The sequence below is a fragment of the Brachionichthys hirsutus genome, chromosome 16 (genome assembly GCF_040956055.1).
Source record: "Brachionichthys hirsutus isolate HB-005 chromosome 16, CSIRO-AGI_Bhir_v1, whole genome shotgun sequence".
NCBI lineage: Eukaryota > Metazoa > Chordata > Actinopteri > Lophiiformes > Brachionichthyidae > Brachionichthys > Brachionichthys hirsutus.
The window spans coordinates 2,929,318-2,949,727 of record NC_090912.1 but is presented as its reverse complement, the minus strand read 5'-3'; the positions used below and the strand labels follow the sequence as shown (position 1 = coordinate 2,949,727).

Genomic DNA, 20,410 nt, shown 5'->3' with positions numbered 1-20,410 from the left:
CACAGCGCCCCCTGCTGTAGCGGAGGCTGCGCTAAAATACTGCTCAGACATGTGCGTTTAGTACTTTTTTTGTTATTTATTGATGAAAGCACAGCAAATAAGACATTTTAACGTGGTAAATGTATCACAAAGCTTCGTGCCAAGCAATCTGTGTGATCCTGTTTCCAATCTCTATGCTAAACTAACGGCATTCCCATCCTTTAACAGCACTCGGAATGAAAGTGAAGGTCAACAAAAATGCTGAAGCCCTAAGTTAACATTCCAACTGCTGTGTCCACAAGTGGATTATTACAGGACAGGATTAGCACCAGGTGAACTGGATAAAAGTTGATAAAAGCTTGTGGGAAAGTTTGGAAAAGTAAATAGGAAGTCACAATGATAACAAAGATGTTTTACGTAACATGTTTTTCCAGCAGATGTTAATTCCTTGTGTAGATTCCAATCATCCTGATGGTTTTGGGACTTCCTCAGTTTTGTACCCTGAACATTAACACAGACTTCCTTATTGCCTCAGACAGGAGTGCCAATGGTTTCTACACTGGTGGAGAGCCTGTTGTTGACAGAATTGATTCCCACCCTTCACTGCGACTGGTATTTTATTACAGAACTCGAGAATTTATCTGAAAAGCACCAACTCACATGTGTCACGTTTGAACAGTAAGGACAAACTGCCCACATCAGCAGCCAGTTTCCCACGCCACTCATTCGGCCACACAAAGAGACCGACCGCAGGCGTATCTGCAGTATGTCCACAAATATTACATAACTTCCACTCTTTCTGCATGTAAACGTCTTTAAAGGAGAGAGAGGCAGCGAGGTGGCAGACATTTGGAGCGAGGAGCTGAAGGTGTTCAAGGCTCAGGATGGATAAAGGCTGCCGGAGATCGACCCTGGCCCTGCTGCTTTTCTTATTCAGCTTTTATGCAGAAGGTAATGACATTTCTTTTTAATGCTTCCACCAGTTTGGTCCTTTTGATTATCACTCAAACAAATATGTTTAACTACTTTGCACATTGTAATTTTTCAGTGCAGACATTTTTGCTTATTTTTGATATTTTTGTGCAGATTTTTTTTTTGAGCTTGTTCTTTTATGATATAGATTTTCCTGCTTGTACAAATAAATGCATTACGGATAGCATGCATGTGTAGCGGATATATGGTAAGCAGTAATGAGGTGTTTACGAAACATTTAAGGAAGTCTACTTAATCTGAAATATCAGCATATTTTATCTGTAATTATGTTCTTTACTAAAATAGAACACGAGTTCCACTTTATTTTATCCTGAGCCAAAGTGAAAGCCGTGAAAAATATCTGCATACATTCACTCAATTGCAACCAACTGTATACACATTAAATGGTAATCTAACCATACTGTGCATGTGTGTGTGCGTGTGCGTGTGCATGTGTGTGCGTGGAGATCCTGTTCCATTAGTTTCCACATCCTTTTCACTTCCTGTTTTCATCAATCACTTGTACAGCGCTCTAAATATCACACATACCATCTGAAAACAGAAAATAAGTAACTATAGCTTGATTGATTGATTAATTGACTGATTGATTGTCTTCGTTCTTGCCTCAGCTTCATTTTCCCGCCACATGGATGACTTCATAGAGGCGGTGAGGCAGGTTGAAGACGAGGACCCCCGGTCAAACCCCGCCGCTGTATTGATGAAGCTGCGTAGGGCAGCTGGCCTCAATGACGCGTTCATTCAGCACCTCCTTGGCGATGCCGCCGCCGCCGCCGGGGGTCCCGGCACAAACGCGACCCTCTCGGTTTACATCAGAAAGGCTGTGCATCACCGGGTGACTGAAGATGGCGAGGAGCACGGCGTGGTCCTGACTCCCGACGGCACCACGGTTGCCCTCACGCCGCTCCTCCTGGGGATCGAGGCCGGTTACCTCCCCAGGTCCAAGGGGGCTGTTCAGGCCCTTTACCAGCTCGCCCTGACTAAAGACCTGCGCCTTTCTTGGAAGCACAACTCCCACACCAAGCTCCTGGGACCGGATGGCTGCTGGGACAGCGTGACCTCTCCTCAAGTCTTCACCCTTCTGGACGGCCCATCTATGCTCACCACCGCTCAGATAAATGGAGGCATGGACGGCGTGATTCTGGGGACGAGGGCCAAATCAAGGCGTCCTCTCAAGCTCAGCGGCCTGCTGATGGAGTACTACTGCTCCGGGCTGGAGAGCAAAGGGCTGGACGCCACCCCGTGCGTCATCAGCCGACGCCGCAGGGAGAACTTCAGTGGGCGGACCAGCCTTCCGATGCTGACCAGGCAGGCGGTGAAATCGGTGGAGCTGCAGCGAAGACTGGCGGGACGACCAGAGATGGGGGTGAAGGAGAGGAAGCAGCTGGTTGCCGTGGTGAAAGCGGGAATGACAGAGTTTGTCCGTGAATATATGGGTAAGGATGACAATGAATCCAAAGAGGAAGTGAGAGACGTTCTCAGCGGTGCGACTTTATGAACGTCTTGCATGCCTCAGCAGATCTGGTCGCTTGTCATTGGTCTCTTTCAGACTGCCCTCCCATCATCCCTCGCTGCATGTGGGGGGCGCAGCCATACAGGGGCACCCCCACCAACCTTTCCCTCCCTCTCTCCTTCCTGTACATCCACCACACCGTCACACCGGGACAGCCCTGCCTGACCTTCCAGCAGTGCTCTGCAGACATGCGCTCCATGCAGCGCTTCCACCAGGAGGACCGCGGCTGGGATGACATAGGATACAGGTGAGCTCAGTCACATTCCTGGTCCGTTCAGTATATCAATATCTAAGCCCCCCCCCCCCCCCCCCACCCCACCCCACCCCACCCAAAGCTTCGTTGCAGGCTCTGATGGCTACGTCTACGAGGGCCGGGGCTGGCTGTGGCAAGGAGCCCACACCCTCGGACACAACTCCATAGGCTACGGCGTTTCCTTCATCGGAGACTACACGGTCCAGTTACCATCCCAGCATTCCATGGGGTTGGTGAGAGATCAGCTGACATCCTGCGCTGTTGGCGGGGGTCGGCTGATAGCCAACTTCACCATCCAGGGGCACAGACAGGTGGTGAACACTTCCTGTCCTGGAGATGCTCTCTATAATGAGATCAAAAGCTGGGAGCACTTTGGGGTGTGTATAGACGAGTACCGACCTGCATCAGCTGTTGCTACAATGTCACTGACAGGAAAACAATGTTTAGTGCTTTAAACAGAATTAGTTTAGCCTGCTCTGGATTACCTTTGATGCCCCCACCGCTGTGAACCAGGTCCCATTAACAGGAATATTTTCCATGTGCTTGTGTTCATCCTCCTTCCTTTGTGATGACTAATTTCAAAGTGTTATTATTTGCTTTTTTAACCCCTCCATGGATCTATTCTCGCAAACACTTATTATGTTTTGGAACTGTGGGAGAGATTTTTAGAGATGTCCACCTGCACTTTTACTGTTTAGTATCACTGGGATTCAAATGACCTGAATATTTACCGCAGCATGACTGTTTCACGGATTTAACCCAGATTGCCTTCCTTTCAGGAAGACGAGCTGCAGGTCCAGAGGAAGAAGAGCCTTGGATGAACCAAAATGCAGCAGAATAAATAGATGTCTAGTCCTGAGCGTGTGATCAATGCCATTTCTTTTGAACACTAACCTTTGCTGGGTTCCACATATCTGTTTGTGTTTGTAGCCAAGACTCGAGTGTGAATCATTTTGATTGAGAGCCTAATATCTACTGAAGTACACTGAGCTTGCAGTAGTATTATTACAGTCTAGAACACAATAGTACTGCAGTACTACTACAAATGTTAAAGATTTATGTCATCACTTTACTTGACTTAATGTTTTATCTTCTTACTACAGTACAGAAATAAGATAATTTGTCTATTTATGCTACTACTTCGATCAGAACTACTCAGAATAATAAAGTACATTTTTTATTTTCCATTTTGAACTACTCCAAATAGCGCAGTTCTATCATTTGCAGCAGGGGGCGCCGGAGCGCCTTGTCATAACCAGAAAGTAAGGCGTTTATCGATCTCCAGCATTAAGGACATTTTATTACATACATTAATTGGCGGACGCAATGCAGCTGTTAATCTCCCAAATGAGAGCTGAATTATTATTTCCGAAACTGCAACGGTGATCAAGTGAACCAAACAAATGCTTCCAAATGAAATATAATGTAAAATAATAATAATGGTTAGATACAATTATCCTCGACATTAATGAGAGTCGTCAACGTGACGCCAAACACACAATTCACGCTTATTTAAAAGAAGTAAAAAAAGAAAAAGTGACGTTGTGATTAAAACGTGTTCCACGTAAATCCTTCGCTAAATCAGCGTAACCGCAGAGAAATGCGTTAAAAAAACGCGAGCCGCGCGTAAAAGTTTTCCCAACTTGACTGATATTTGACTGGAAACTCTTCCCGTCACCCTCCCCGTCCGCGTCCGCGTCCCCGTGACGCACGCAGCCGCGGTGAGCCCGCAAGCCAAATAACATGGAGTCCTCTGCCTGACATCTTCCAGGGATCCATGCGAGCCCCCCACCGAGCAGCGATTATAGCGCAGCAAGTTTGTCCGCGGGGAGCAGCCACGGCCGCGGCCACGGCCACGAGCATCGTCTCGGGCCCTGGAAGCTTCGGCTCCGCGCCGGAACTATGACGAGCGGCGCGTAAAGAGCGAAGCTTCCTCTGCGAGCCGCAAGCCAGGCCGACTTCTGTGAGTGTTTGCGCTGAAACGCAGCGTACGGGCGTTTTGCATGCATGTTATTGTAGTTCTAGTCACCTGACAGCGGCTGGATCGATGGCAGCCACGTCCTCTGGAGCAACAGAGGCATAAACCCGTGGGGGGGGGGGGGATTTTATTATTTTCCTGCCTTTTAGAGGGGCACCAGGGAGAAGGACGCGGGCCTGAAGGGAAAGGCCACTCCATGTTCCCTCCTTTAACATCAGACATATTGTGGGGGGGGGAATAGGTCAGCCAGTGCGAAAACTGCAGCTGGGGGGGGATAAAATAAAAATGAGGACAGCCAAAACGGATTCTGCAGATTTGACTCCTCTGTTGTCTCTCATGATTATTTTTTTTTTAATCAAAAACCCGTCTTGCATGCAAATGACTGCAGTGAGGAGAAGATCGGGAAACTTTGAAGCCACATGAAACTTCCTTTACGTTTCCAGGAGGAGAGGAGAGGAGTCTGCACGATGTAGGAAGGCTGGTCACCCGCGGGACGCCATACTGTTCTCTGGGGGGGGGGGGCATGGAGCTGGAAGGGCGCCCCATCACCCCAGGGACCAGCTATGGGCCCCCGTCCTTCAACTCGGCACAAAACCCCGACGACACCACCTTCGTTATTAACCACACCTCAAAGGTAAGACGTGAAAACACTTCTACCAGGTCTCTCTCCCTTCTGAGGATTCTGTTAACTCCTCTGTCAGAAATGTTGCGAGCAGCCGGCTTATGGTGAAATAATGTCGTTTCCGCTTCCGGATTCCAGCGCCGCGGTGCTCAAGGGAACATGCAGAAGTTTAGAAATCCCCCCCCTGTAGCCAATGCCTTCAGTGTGTTTTGCAACAATAAGGCCTTGAGAGCGCTCTTTGCTTTTACCCACCATGGCAATAAGACACGTTTCATATTAGAACCCAACCAGCCGGACCGATTTCAGCCGCTGTCCCGACGTTCCGTCTCTTTCGGCGCCTTCTTTTCTGCATACTTTACATTTTTCTAACACAATTTCATCGTTGGACATCTGAGGTTTGATGTCTTTGCGTGGGTTGTTCACTCTGGTGAATATTTGCTGTCGGTAGCACCGTTTTTAGAAATATATTTACTGAGAAAAACGGTGAGGCGTTCAAATGCTTTTTGCTTTTTACCCGCTGTAAGTCCTCACGGCTGTTCATTCTAAAGTTGCATGCATTGTTGAACAGCACGTGAGACATTTGAGGGCCGTCCTGTCGATTCAGGAAGACGACGGGGACACGTCCTGCCGCGTGACCTCAGACCCAACGAGTTTTCATTTATTTATAAGGATAATGAAGTTCATCAAAATCTTTCCTTTGTTGTAAATTCTATTGTATTTAGATTAAGAAAATGAAAAATGACTTTCATATATATATATTTTTAAATTGCCTCCAGTCCTCATGTTCTCCAAACGTGAGCGACGGCCTGATGTCTGCCAAAGACTCCTGGGACCACGATGGAGCGGAGGACGCCGGGCAGCAGGGGGGCGCTCCGTCCGGCCCGGGGAGGACACGGAGGAAGTTCAGGTCCTCCGCCTTTCCCTCCTCCCTCAGCTGGGACTCTGACTCCGAGAAAGAAATGCAAGACGGTAACGCATGGCTTGAGATCGAAGGTGGACGTAGCGGTCGTGTCCCCTTGTTGCTTTAAATGCTATTCAGTCTGCACGTAGTCAGAAGTCTCTCTCTGCAGCTCGGACTGTGCATTACGGCTGTTGTGTGTTTTGTGTTGCTGTTGTGTGTCAGAGGAGGAGCTGCAGCACTTTTCTAACCCTCACGGTCTGGCTGCTCACAGCCCCGGATCTCCTTCATCTGGACTCAGGTGAGCGGGAGGCACAGCCGGAGGATGGTCGGGTGCAGGCGGGGAGAAAATTCAAATCTAAAATCTTTTCATATGGATTTTTTAAATGTTTTTTGTTTTGATTTGACATTTCCTGCAAATTACATTTCAAACGAGAACGGATTTGTGGAAAATCTTACATTTCATAGCAGCACAAAGAGCTCCAGTTTGAGACGGTTCTCAAGCCGTCGAATAAACACCATCAAGCACAGGCTCAAATATAAAGAGCCTCCAATGTATTTTTAATTGTACTGCTGAGACCCCCCCCCCCTTAAACCCACAAAATCTCCAGAGAGTCTATCGGGGCATGTCCTCATTGTCCTCAATGTGTGGAAACGTGCAGCTTTCACTTGATAGAAGTGTCATGTCGGAATGTCCTTTATGTTGCGGCCCAGGCCCGACGGCGAACCTGAGGATCTGCATCACTCCGGCGTGCAGGAGCACCACGAGAGCACAAAAACAGAAGAGCCAAATACGTGTCAGCTTGGCCCAAACGAACGTGAGTGGAAGAAGCGGAACCCCCCCCCCCGATATGTTTCTCTTTATCTTAATGCTCTGGTTCATTCACAATTCTCCTTTCTCTTTACGCCGGCAGACAGGACAATCTGGAATGTATCTGAGCAAGCCGAGCTGTTTCTGGCCAAAGCCAAACCAAAGGACGGCTGCCAAAAGGATGAGGAGGCCGACAACAGTGTGGGAGAGAAAAGGCTGAAGGGAAAAGAGCTGATGGAGCCGGAGAGAGATGTGTACCGTTTCCCCGGAGACTCGGACCCTGAGAGTCCTCCTCCTGCTCCCTGGGCTCATTGCACATTCATTCAGCGGTGCAGAAAGAAGAGGGTGCTGCTCAAGCCCTTCTCCGGACTTGGCACGTCGACGCGCACAGTAATGGAGCCGGGCAGGCAAGCGAGAGCGACTCCTCAAGAATCAAAACCTGCCGAGTCTGCACAGCCGAGTGACGCTGGAGGCGTTTACCGTTTTGAGGATCCGAACTTTGGAGAGGCCGAAGTGGACGAGCCAACGAGGTTCAGGAGAGGAGAGCAAGAAGACGACTCGGGGGCGGCGTCCAGGAAAGAAATCTTCACCTGTGTGGAATGTAGCATTTATTTCAGAAAGCAGGTCCACCTGCAGGAGCACATGGTCGAGCACTGCCAGAGTGGCGCGGGGGGAAGCGGGCGTTTGGGGCAGGGCGGGGGCTTCCGGTGTAGCGAGTGTGGATGGAAGCTAGCCAATCGTCTCGCACTGTCCGACCACCACAGAAGGCACCAGGAGTCCCGGCGAAAGATTTTGGAGGAGATTGAGAAACTGAATGAAAATGGGAAAGGACGAGAGATCCAGAAACTCGACGGTAAGATGGCGAGATGTGTGAGCGCTGACTCGGCTTTTATGCAAGATGCAAGCAGAGACTCATTTCAAGATAAGGAGTCAGACCCAGAAATGGTCTCGCGTCCATTTGCTTCTCCAGAAGTCCCGGCACCGGACAAAGACCGAGGAGTCCTCGACTCGGGCGCCGCAACTCCAAACTCACTGCGAGCTCCGGCCCGAGCGGTTTCTTCTCACCGCCGCCGCTTCATCTGCGCCAAGTGTAACTTCAGCACAAGAACTTCCCAGGCGCTGGCGAATCACACCAAGACCCACAACAGGAAGAAGCCTGCTCACCAGGGCGACTGCCCGTCCTCTGGTCCGCCCTCCACTTCCCTAGCCTGTGGGCTTTGTGCCTTCTTGACACCAAGTCAAACTGTAATGAGGGACCACCAGAGGCTGCTTCACCCCGGTGGGGTCTCCCTCAGAGGGGCGCGTTCCGTTGACACTGGCCAGCACCCGAGGGTGCATGTGGGGGCTCGGGTTTCTGACCGTCTCTCCGCATCCCGACCCAACGCGACCGACCGATGTCAGACAGGTGTCCCCCCCGTCTGTGATGAAGAGAGCACGGTACCGGACAGCGCTGCAGCTCAGCCCAGCAGCCAGGCGGTCCACAAGTGTCCCGGGAACAGGACATTTAGAATAAAAGGGAAGCCGTGGACCGATATGGCCGAAGTTCATCCCAGACTGGATGATCACAAGCTGCCTGGGAGTGAAGACGAAGAGTGGGAGGAGGATCAAAGCACAGCGCTCGACACCGACTGCTCCGTACGAGAAGCCGGCTCGCCCGTGGGCGTCGGGCCGCACACCAGAGCTCGATCGAACGCAGGTAGGACGTCTGCTCAGGTGAGACGGGCCCGGTGTGCTCGGGATTAATGTCTCTCCTTCACATTTAAGATAGTTCTGTGTTCACGCTGCGATATTAATGCCGGGGCAGTCAGTGGGCGGTGCAAACCGTTCAACGCCACGGAATCAATCCTCGGTGACGGTGAGGTAGCGCTGCGCTGGAGGAGCTTTAGTGTACCTTCCAGCGTCTGCAGCACAAACGGAACCCCACAATGCAAAGCTCGTTTGTGTGTGAGTAAGGCCGGAACGGTCTGGTAAACGGTAACGCGATCTGTTTGCGACGCCTTTATCCACTGACGCCGTTCCGAGATGATTTCCTCCCTTCATAGGCGGCGCTTCCGAACAGCAGAGGGCAACGTTGATGCCTCCGTCAAAGAAAAGTGTCAGCGGCAAAGGCGAGCCTGAAGAGGGGGAAGACGGAAAGGTTTTCTATTTGCGGAGGAGGAACAAGGTGACTGCTGCTTCCGCAGATATCGGCAGCGATGAGGATGAGGATGAGGAGGAGGGGGACGAAGAAATTGATGAGGAAAGCGTGCGACGTTTCCTGTCGGAGGGCCTCTTGGACGGCGACGACGAGGTCGAGGATGGCGCGGATGCCCTCAAGAGTGTGGAGAGGAAGTGCCCCTACTGCCCCGACCGATTTCATAATGGCATCGGGCTGGCCAATCACGTGAGAGGCCACCTGAACCGGGTGGGGGTCAGCTACAACGTGCGTCACTTCATATCCCCCGAAGAAGTCAACGCCATCGAGAGGAGGTTCTCCTATCAGAAGAAGAAGAAGAAAGGTCAGTGCAATGCGGCGCTTCCTTCTTTGCGCTCCGTGCCGGGACCGTTTCTGAGGCGACGGCGCCGGCGTGAGTCCGAGTGGCGCGTTAGGCAAACGTTGCCTGTCCTCTCCACAGTTGCCAACTTCGACCCGGACACTTTCAGCGTGATGCACTGCGAGTTCTGCAGCGCTGGCTTCGACACCCGGGCCGGCCTGTCCAGCCACGCCCGGGCCCACCTCCGTGACTTCGGCATCACTAACTGGGACGTCACCATCTCGCCGATCCACATCCTGAGGGAGCTGTTCTCCAGCCGGCCCGACCTCGTTATCCCCACGGCTCCCCCCCGGAGCCCCGGCTCGTGGCTGGAGGAGGGCGAGGAGGAAGAGGCGACGATGACGGAGGAAGGACGGGGGACGAGCGAAGGGACACTGAGCATCGACGCTTCTCCTCGGCGCTGCAAGAGGGACGGAGTACCGGTCGTAGCGTGTGAAGGTAGGTTTGAATCATTATATTTATATACTGTATGCAGGATGTCTTTTATATCATATAAAAAACATCTGGTTGTCTCTGTCAATAAATATAACTCAAAAGTGTTTTTTCATGAAACGTACACAACACATCAAACATTTGTGAATTTACTACTTTCACAGATTCACAAATATTCCGCGTTTTTCAGCAGAAATGTAAAAATGTTGACCATTTTCATTGATTCACTCCGCATTCTCACTTTCAACGGGGAAACTCAATTTCAAATTTTAAAATGTTGACAAAACTTTGAAGCATTCTGAAGTTTTCCACAATTTGCAGGTTAAATGCCATGAAATGTTCACAAAATCCTTAATTTTAGAGACGGCGACACAAACCAAAAAAATATTAGAACATTCATTTCATTAAATTGTAGGAAAGCTTCTACCTCCTATCTGCCCCATTTTAGCCTAAACACATGCTACAGTATTTCATGATGGCTTTTGCTCCTGCAGGGGAGTCGCTTGCAAAACACAGGTCAATCCCAGAGTCGATTAAAAATTAAATTTTAGCATTGAAAACCCCATTTATGGATTAAAACAAAAAGAAAATCTGTTAGAAATACACACAAACTCTGATTCATTTTGGCTTTTCGTGGTTGGTGTGTAAAGATACCAAGAACAATTTATCCTTTTGATCATGGCGGATGGATGTTTGTGCTCTCCGGGGGCTTTCCTAGTTTTTATTTTGATCATTTTGGCCTACAACTTGACGAAATAATAATAAAAAAAGAAAACACATCTCAGAATAGGATCATATTCCATCTCAAGTGTGAGAAGAATAAAGACCAGGCTTTGTGGAGACGCAGATTTCCTGTGCGTGTCAGAGAGAGCGTCCCCGGTGCGCGCGGTGCGCCACTCGGTGCGTTTATCTCAACCTCCGCCTCCACTCGATTGGTCACGCCTTAGCTTAGCGGCGCATATGGGGGCAAAATGGCTGCTTCCACCTCCCCGTAGACCCAAACAATAGCAGGGCACCCAGGTCTGGCCTCCGCCGCCGGGAGTCCGATGCACTGCGGCTGCGGACCGGTGAGTACCGCGCGCCGCGGCTCCCGGTGCTCCCCCTCCGTGCCCTCCGACGGCGGCGCGGCGCGGCGTTGCGTTGCGCGCCGCATCTTCTTCTACGTTACAGACAGACAGCCATTAAAAAAAAAAGAAAAAAAAGAAATCAGTGTCGCGCAAAGCCACGCAGGTAGACGTGCGTGTCAGAGGGTGTTTGCGTGCGTCGCGCCCGCGCGCATCAAACGTGATGATTGTTGTGGTTCTGCTTGCTCCGGTTCGGGGTCCAGAATGCGCGCTGCTGCTGCTGCAGCTCTAAAATGACACATTTTGCCCAAATCCTCGCCATTTTCCTCCGCTTTGATCTTTGATAGAGCTCACGCGGTGCCTTCAAGTGCACCTTTTTTGCGTTTCTAATTATTTATTTTTTTTACCACAAACTCTCTGCGAGATCCGCGTCGGGAACTTTACGCACTGGAAAGTCTAATCTTATTACGGTTTAACCGGATCGAGGGAGAGTTCCCGGAGTTCCCGGGGTCGCCCGGTTTCTCGCTCCAGGCCTACCTGAATGGCTCCAAAGTCAAGTTAGCGGTACGGCCACTTTGTTCCGTTTGTGTTAATAACCAGCTCGTGTTTACGCACGTCCGGTGTAATAGCCGGTGTTATAACGCTGCGCTCCGCGGTGCCAGCGCCGCCGCTCCTCTACAGTCAGGAGACGGACTGACACGCGCAGAGCCGCCCACCAGACAAAAAGCATTGTCTGTCCGGGTTCCGTGGATTTACACCATTTGTCGCAGAAAATGGCACTTCGGTCCCGGCAGCGTCTCTGCGGGCCACCGACACTGCCATGTTTGTTTTTGTTTGTGTTCCGACGGGGATTAGTTACTCAGATGAATTTCATGCATGCGCCATTACTGCCAGGATTGATCATTATTAATTATTAGAATTAATTATACATTTTCAGGGCAGTAAATGATGGATTTTTAAAATCCCAAATGCTACGTGGCTGATGATTCAGACACCTTTGTATATTGTACGGGGTGTCACTTTCATTTTGCCTTTCGGAAGCTGCTATAATTCAACTACGAGATTTAACACCATGATAAGCAGCTGTTTGCAAAAAAACAATTGTGCTGCTGTAGATCCAAAAGGCCCCCCCAGAAGTTCCGGATAAGTTTGATCCGTGCTTCTGTTGGTTATTGCAAACAACTGATCAATAGTGTAACCAATGAATGTAAAAAAAAAAGTTTCCATCTCTAATCGGTTTAATTCACATATTTCTTCTGCATGTTGTCTGATAGGTGAGGAGGAGGAGGAAGGGGAAGTAGCAGAGGAAGAAGATGAGGAGGAGTTGCAGCCTTCGTCTCTGGATGCTCTGAGTGTCAGCCCTGGGGAAACGGGGGTGTGCAGCGTGGACACAGACGGCCCCTCTCCTGGGGGGGGTGCAGACCCCAAGGGTGAGACGTGTGGGAATGTTGACGGCGGAGTGTTTGCTGTTGGATTTTCTTTTCTAAAACCTTATCATAGCTGTCAGTGGGTGGGGGTGGGGGGGGGGCAGAGTTGTCCCAAGGGAAAGGAGAAATTGATTCATGTTTTCGGGCGCTAATTAGAGCACCTCTAAAGACCCATTTGTGCTCCGGATGCGTCCCCCTGTCCACCACGGCTCGGTGGACGGCGCGTCCGCTGAGACCGCCGTGGCCGCGGAAGAACCTCAGCCGCCTGTTGTTGCTCTGCAGATTCAGTTTCCTCCGCTCTCCTTTCCCGTTCTGCAGTCCTCGGCCTGAAGTGCGAGGTATGTGGCGCTCGGCGTGAGACCCCGCGGGCCCTGGCCAGCCACGCCCGCTCTCACTTGCGCCAGCTTGGCGTCAGCCTCCACCAAATCGCCAAGGAGCGCGACGGAGACGGCCAAACGAGCTCCCTTTCGTCTGAGAACTCGTTCCCGGCTGCTCCTCGGAAAGATGAGGCTCTAGAAGACATGAGCTTGGACCAGAAGCCCATCCCGCTCTCCGTCCTGGCCAAAGCAACTGAAGCGGTGCCACCCTCCTCTTCCTCCTCCACACCTCCTCCTTCTCCTCCTCCTTCCGGCTCTCCTTCCTCAATCGTGAGGAAAGCGCCCATTTCTTCCCTACTGCCCGTGTCTTCGCCCTTGCGGTTCTCTGAGCACAAGGCGGGGGCGCTGAAAGGCTTGACCCCGACCCTCTGCGGCCCGGCCTCCCTCCCAACCAAGCCCCTTTGGGCCCCGCAGGAGAATGACGCTCCTCTCAACCTCAGTGAGTGTCCCCCCCCGTGCTTGGCAGTACGTCCTCGCGACCTTGAGATGAGTCGGGTCGTTGTTCTGAGTTGTGTGTTCTTCCTGTGCAGCTCTGGACGTGGACCCGGACAAGGACATCGTCTGCCAGCTGTGCGGCGCCTGGTTTGAGACTCGGAAAGGCCTGTCCAGCCACGCCCGTGCCCACCTGCGGCACTTTGGAGTGGAGTACTCCGAGTCCAAAGGCTCGCCCATCGACCTCCTGGGCCGGCTCATCGCCACCGAGGAGTTCAAGCACAAGGCCGGCGCGCCGCCGCAGCAGCCCCTGGGCCTCAAGACGCCGCCGTCCACACCGAAGCGGTCCTCTCTGCTGAGTCTCTCCTCGTCCTCGTCCTCCTCTTCGTCCCTCCTCTACAAAGTGACCGCAGCCGGGGCTGGGTCCACATCCAAAGCTACCTCTGCTTCGTCTTCGCCCGGCCCGCCTGCCAAGCGTGCCAAGTCTTCCTCCATGCGGGTCTTTCGTCTGAGTAATGGGGAGCTGATGGCGCTCCCACACAGTGAGTGTCTGGTTCACGGGATGGATCTGTTAGGGGGGGGGCTTTGTCTGTTTAACGCCGAGTCCTCTTCTCTAGGCGAACCTCCAAAGGAAATAGGCTGCGAGTTCTGCGGGGAATACTTTGAGAACCGCAAAGGCCTCTCCAGCCACGCCCGCTCCCACCTGCGCCAGATGGGCATCACCGAGTGGTCCGTTAACGGCTCGCCCATCGACACCCTGAGGGACATCATCACCAGGCGAGGCCTGCCGTGCGCACTTCCTCTAAAGCCTCTCAAAACGCCACCTCCGTCCACCCCGGGACCCCCCCGCTCGCCTCTGTCGGCCTCCTCCTCCTCTCCCTCGACTGGCCTCCTTAGCCGCCTCCCCTTCGCCTTCGCCCACCCCTCCAGCCCCCCTCAGCCCGCCGCGTCTAAATCGAGCTCGGCCACCCCGACGTCCTCGAGTGGGCTCATCCTGAGGCTGAAGCCCGAGCCCGTGATGCTGGAGGTCACCTCGCCCCGAGCTGGGGGGCGGTCCGACGGCTTCTCCGGCGAAGCGCTCGGCTGGAGCAGCTCCGAGAGCGTGTTCCCCCTCAACCTGGGTGAGTTCTGAGCTGAGTCGCTTTGGGAATAGCCATGTTGGAACAGCGAAGTGAGAAGGGCTTCCTTCTTCCTCTTCCTCTCCGCAGCCATGGCCCACGAGGCGGAGCCGTCCAGAGATATTCGCTGCGAGTTCTGCGGGGAATACTTCGAGAACCGCAAAGGCCTGTCCAGCCACGCCCGCTCCCACCTGCGCCAGATGGGCATCACCGAGTGGTCCGTTAACGGCTCGCCCATCGACACCCTGAGGGAGGTGATGCACAAGAAAGGGGCGGGCGCCTTCTCTCAGTCGGTCCAAGGAGTGAAGAAGGAGTCGAGCCAAGGGGCCGGCAGCCCTCCGTGGGAGAACACGGGAGGCTCGGAGGGTTTGAGACTTTCAGGCTACAAATCCTCCAAATTCCGGAAGTCTTTTGGTTTGCTGCACTCGGGATTGAGGCTCCACAAGCAGGGCCTGGGCTCCGCAGGGACGCCTGCGACGAGTCCCGGTGGGAAGTTCTTCAGGATGTCCCCTTTGGGTAAAAGGCCGCTGTCGGAGGAGGCCCAACCAGTGGCGACCAGCCCCTCGCCGCTGCCCCGTGATTTCTCCTTCAAAAGGAAACCGTCTCCAGACAAGCACGGACACCAAGGTGAGTCGCCGTCTTCTCTGTGTTTTGCTGATTGGGCCACCCCCCCCACCCCCCCCCCCCGCCGCGCCTTCAGCTTTGTCCTTTTGCCGTGTTTTCCAGATCCCAGTTGTGAGCTGTGCGGCTTCTTCTTCGAGAACCGCAAGGCCCTGGCGAGCCACGCGCGAGCCCACCTGAGGCAGTTCGGCGTGACCGAGTGGAGCGTGAACGGATCCCCCATCGAGACGCTCGGCGCCTGGATCCGGAGCAGGCCGCAGAAGGTGCTGGAGATGCACCGGAGCTACATGCAGGGTAACCGCACCGCCCTCAAGAAGGTGAGGAGGGGCCGGCCGTTTGCAACGCCGCTCATTCATTCAGCTTAAAAACACGGATCAGTGCAGCCAGAGACCCGGGGGGGCGTGCCACGGCTCTGACGGGGGGGGGGCTTTGGCTTTGGCTTCAGACTTGTCGCCTGACGGCTCCGAGCCTTGCTGCAGATCTTGCGTCTTCACAAGAAGCAAAATCTCTGTGGGCACAAATGCCAGAACAGAACGACTCGGCTATTGACTTGATAGTTGCCATAGTAACCAGGGTGCCTGGCAGCTTATGTTTCATCCTCAGATGAATTATGGCATGCCATTGATAGAAGAAAATCCCCCCCCCCCCCTCCCCTCCCCTGATTTATTTTCTGCTGCATCTGCATCACTGTCGCACCTTTTCTCTGGGCTGTGATGTGACACACATGCAGAAAGAATCCGCCGTGCCCTCTCGGTCGTGTTGTAAACGCCTGCATGCATGCATAGCGACACGTAGCAACGCAACAGACCCAACACCGATTGGCTGATTGACAGTAAAACTAACCAGCGACGATTTTCATCATGGATTGATTGGTTTCCATCTCAACATTTTGTTGAGTAGATCGTTGGCAATAATGCTAATGCTAATGCTACCGAGTGGAACGATGTCATTTTAATCTGAAGCGTAAAGCGCTCGTCCGTGCTGTCCACCCGTCAGCGGTCGTGATGCTGCGTCATCGAGGCCTTGCTACTGTTCTCTGCTGTCGCGTAGCTCCGGTGTCTCCGGTCGGTGTGACGCTGATGACGAAACTCCTCCCTTCCCTCGCTGCGTCGGTGGATTCTGATCTTACCCTCTTCCATGTCGTCGCAGAAGGCCTCCTCTTCCTCCTCCCTGTGGCCTTCGTCGTTGGCGGCGAGCCAGGTGCGCTCGCTGAGCTGCGAGGTCAGCCAGGGCTCCTCCAAGCCCGCCAAGTGTGAATCTGGCACCAACCCGCCGACCGCGCCCATCAGAACCAGCCGCAGCCTCGCCGGCGGCCTGTCGCTCCACACGCAGGTGGCCCGCAGCGAGATGAACGTCCGCCTGCCCCGAGGTACGCACGGACACGCGTCTGTTTCTAATCACGGGCACTCGTGCACGTGCACGTGCATCCTCCATTCTTCTCCTTTGAGGAGCCAGTAATGACATCAAAACCGCCGAACGTAGAAAACTATTGGATTAGCCATTATGCTATGCTAGCCTTTTACCCCGGTTGATGTATTTCTCCCCGCTAAGGTTTAGAGCGTCGGCCCTTGAAGCACCCGTCTTGCCCCGACGGGGCGGAGAGGGGCGGCGGCTCTCCCAAGCCGCCCCGCACAGGCACCGTCCCCGCCCTGGTGCCCAAACCGCCCTCCTACCCGCTGGTCAAACTGGTGGGCAAGTTCTACACCCTGAAGTGCCGGTGAGTGAAGCCCCGTCTGTGTTTGGTTGGAGCAAACACGTTCCAGGCCCTCGGTGTTCGTGCAGCCCCCCCCCCCCTCTCACCCCCACCACTCCGCTTTGAGCTGCGGCTGCGCTATATAAAGGAAAGCGAGTCATTGGGGGGTTTTCCAGCTGGAATGCGCCTTTGAATCTGGAGCAGGCGCGTTTCAGCAGCGAATGGCGCCGACCTCCTGGACGTGTAAGAAGCTCGCTGTGCTTTTCTGCCCTCAGGTTCTGCGAGGTGGAGTTCCACGGTCCGCTGTCGGTGCAGGAGGACTGGATCAGACACCTCCAGCAGCACATCTTGAAGATGAACTATAACAAGGCTGCTGCTGCGAAAGCAGCCTCTGCTGGAGCCCCTGCCCCTGCCCCGGCCGATGCCCCCGCCCCCGCCCCCGCCCCCGCCCCCGCCCCGGCCTCCACCTCTACCTCTAGCACCACCACTACCACACCTGCCCTGACCTGCGCCCCGACCACAGCTCCCAGCAGCTGCCCCCCCACGCCTCCGGCTGAGGGCGCTCCGCCTGTCTCTGCCGCAGAGACGGTTGAGGTCTCAGAAGAGCAACCCATCCCATCTCCGCCTTCTGTTGCGCCCCCCACCCAGACTGTTTGAGCTCTGACCTCGTCACTGCCTTTGGTTTCGTTCCTGCCTTCACACTTTCTGTTCCTCCGTGCATTTCTTTTCCTTCGGCCTTTGCAAAGTGTTGTTTAGGACGAGCGGCTCCCCCCCCCCTAAAGAGCCCTCTGAGCACCTTTTGAAGCGGCTCTCCAGACTGTTATTAAGTCCCGCTGCTATGGCAACAAAGCTCTCCTGACTTATTTGTGCACCGGGATGGATGATGGTAAGAGAGATGAACCGATGTTGTGTGTTTGCCTGGTTCATAGTGGATGTCCCGGTGATGGTACCCCTCACCCCCCCCTCACTGGGCAGTTCAGGGCTTGATGTTGCCCTTTAGCAAACTTCAACCCCCGCCTGTCTGCTACAGCCCTGTCCCCTTCTCCTTGTGGACATGATGTCATGTGAGACTTTGACCATTCCTATCAGAATGCTGGTAGCTCTGGCCGTAGCCTTGCAGCTAAAGCTCCTGACTGAGATTAAATAACGTAATCGTTCTAGTCTTGTGTTCAAGACTCCAAACTTAAAAAAAACAAAAAAAACAAGGCACTTTTAACGTTTTATTATTGTCACTCTGCACTCACTGAGAAATTATAATTCTCTTTAAATAGGTGAAAACAAAGACCGATTGGTCGACGGAGCAAGAAGTGGAAGCACACCCAAAAAGGGAAAGTAATCTCGTTTAATGACGCCCCACATGCGTGTTTGTTTGAATGTAGCTGAAAGCACCTCTCGTACTCTATATGCACACATTGGTATACAATCAAACACAACCTGCGTTGCCGTAGCGTTGACGGTCGTAACCTTCATAGTGGTGGTGGGGGGGGCGGGGGGCTGCTGTCAAGTTGAAGACCCAGCTGGGCCACAGAAAACCGCTAAACGTTCCTCAATTCAGCTGACGCATTCGCCGTTTCCTCCTCTTCCTTTTCAATCCATTTTTTTTATTTTATTTATTCACGGATCTGAATGTGGAAAGTTGGATTGTTTTAAAGCTGAAGTAAAAAGGTGAGCGGTGCACTTTTACACTGGTGCACAAATCTGCGTCTGCGCGTGTTGGCTCGGACGTTCGCGTACTTAAACGACGTGACAAATGTTCGCCCGTTTCCCGTTTTGAAGAGGCAGACGGGTCAAACTGCTCGATAAGAATGCACCTCCTCATCTCCGTGTGGGGGGGCTGTCCATCAGGACTTCCATGCATCCATCGTTGTGTCAGGATGTGCCAAAGAGTCTGTGTACTTCCTTGTCTTGCCTCTATAAAAGCTGTTTACATTGGACACGATGGTGGAGGAAGCTGCACAGCTATCGAGTCCCACCCCCCCCCCCCCCCCCCGAGGCTCCACACTGGACAGTGGACTTAACCGGCAGTGTTCTGTACCCCCACCTCCGCGTGCACCGCCGAGCTCCCCGCATTGAAAGGCCCTGGCCTGCTGGGGGCTGAGATTATTCCAATTTGAACATGAACACGAACCAAACTCGATTTCACGCAGGGAACACAGAAAAACGCGTCTGACCTCGGGTTCCAGAGACTGAATCGTTTCCTCCTCCGACTTGGCTTCGGCTGAAGCAGCAACTTCTAAAGGGACATGCAGGCTGATGGACCTGACAGTTTGTTCCAGAGTCGCCCAAATATGACTGTTCAAACATCGCCCAAACCCTTTTCTGGCTTATAGACACATACTATATAACTACATGTACTTAAAAAAAACAAACTGTTGACGCTCATAGAGCTATCGGCAGTTCTATTAGCAAGGTAGTTTTGAAAAAAAAGTGATCTTAATTCCTCTATTGTGATTTGGTTTCAACCTTTGATGCTATGTATTTTTTATTGCTCTGTGCATTTCTGTATTTGCAGTCCTGCAAGGTGAATCTTAGAGTCTTTTTTTATTTTGATCGGTTAGTCTCTCCAAGCTGAAACTTTGGTGCTGTTGAGAATGTTGCAGGTCGGGAGATGGCGAGCGACTGAACGCGAGGATAACTTTTTAGTGCGATTGCCACGTCCTGGTTAAAAAACAACAAAAAAAGGACTCTTATAAGCAGGCCTTCAACGGGACCACGTTGCACAGTGAGATCTGATCTCTGCTTTCATGAGCTACCTGATGCTGCAGCTGTGTGTGCATCAGAGTTCCCTTTTAAGATGACCTGTCCAAGCCTCAGCTGGCCTAACAGGCTGCTTTGTGTGTGTGTGTGTGTGTGTGCGTGCATGTATGTATGCATGAATGAGTGTGTATAAAGGAAAAAAAGACAGTCGAGGACAGAACTGTACTGTAAAGAGAGGGTTAAGTTTTAAGTGAATCAACTCCAGAACAAAAAATAAATGTGATTTCAATTTCAGATGTTGACTTGGCCTTTTTTTAAAAATTATTATCTATGTTTTGCTTTAATTTTGACTGTTTACAGCTCATCTTGTGTTCAGTAGCCGTTTCCTGACCACTAGGGGGCGATATAACATCAACTTAATGTCTGATGACGTTTATAGCTTCTCTTGCGTTATAAAGATTAAACTGGGACACGGATGCGTATCCTTTTACCTTTTGTACAGTGCTGCAAAAGTTGGAATTTGTTTCACAAGTTTTTAAAAACCTGTTTAAATAATTTCATGCAGATTTGATGGAAAGACCTAAAAGCCTTGCGGACATAAGCAAACTAATCTACTCACAGACACCAGAAAATTATTGAACATTATTAATTGAATGTTTCAGTTTGAAACTCTACTGATCAATTATCCATCCATCTGGAAATGCGTGAGTATCTGAGCTCTGTCTGGAGGACCTAGGGTCAGCCGGGTGTTCAGCGGAGGACGAGGGTTTTGTTTCATGTCGGTTTTAATAAATGAAACAAAAGTAGGATTGTATTTGGTGACTAAAGCAGCTCAAAGGCTCCAAATGGTCAAATGGTCAAATCCAAGGCCTTGCAGGAAAATGTGTATATTTTAACACAATATTTGAATTAAGTTCAAAAAGTGAAGGTGCGGAGTGAAGTAAAACCTGAAAAGGATGGATGGATGAATG

At 52.1% G+C, this 20,410-nt stretch overlaps 2 protein-coding genes across 2 annotated transcripts; both read left to right on the top strand.

Annotated features, from left to right (window-relative positions):
- The first annotated feature begins 838 nt into the window (after positions 1 to 838).
- On the top strand, positions 839 to 3,556 carry pglyrp6 (peptidoglycan recognition protein 6). Its single transcript, XM_068749761.1, has 5 exons — positions 839 to 930; positions 1,581 to 2,405; positions 2,519 to 2,729; positions 2,818 to 3,145; positions 3,515 to 3,556. The coding sequence occupies exons 1-5, from the start codon at positions 864 to 866 to the stop codon at positions 3,554 to 3,556; spliced, it is 1,473 nt and encodes a 490-aa protein (XP_068605862.1). The 5' UTR covers positions 839 to 863.
- A 1,680-nt stretch (positions 3,557 to 5,236) lies between these two features.
- On the top strand, positions 5,237 to 17,399 carry wizb (WIZ zinc finger b). Its single transcript, XM_068749760.1, is given in 17 exon segments — positions 5,237 to 5,347; positions 6,112 to 6,304; positions 6,459 to 6,534; positions 6,948 to 7,051; positions 7,148 to 8,740; positions 9,087 to 9,542; positions 9,660 to 10,016; positions 12,349 to 12,504; positions 12,820 to 13,317; positions 13,409 to 13,852; positions 13,928 to 14,431; positions 14,519 to 15,055; positions 15,155 to 15,379; positions 16,148 to 16,182; positions 16,184 to 16,418; positions 16,601 to 16,766; positions 17,018 to 17,399. Coding segments are annotated over 17 exon segments (6,072 nt in total).
- Positions 17,400 to 20,410: the final 3,011 nt, after the last annotated feature.

What these genes read in the sequence shown, in the direction of transcription:
- pglyrp6 (XM_068749761.1), top strand. Translation starts at nt 864, where the DNA reads ATGGATAAAGGCTGCCGGAGATCGACCCTGGCCCTGCTGCTTTTCTTA. An exon ending in GTTTGTCCGTGAATATATGG is followed by an intron (nt 2,406 to 2,518) that starts GTAAGGATGACA and finishes GGTCTCTTTCAG; the next exon opens with ACTGCCCTCCCATCATCCCT. An exon ending in AGTACCGACCTGCATCAGCT is followed by an intron (nt 3,146 to 3,514) that starts GTTGCTACAATG and finishes CCTTCCTTTCAG; the next exon opens with GAAGACGAGCTGCAGGTCCA.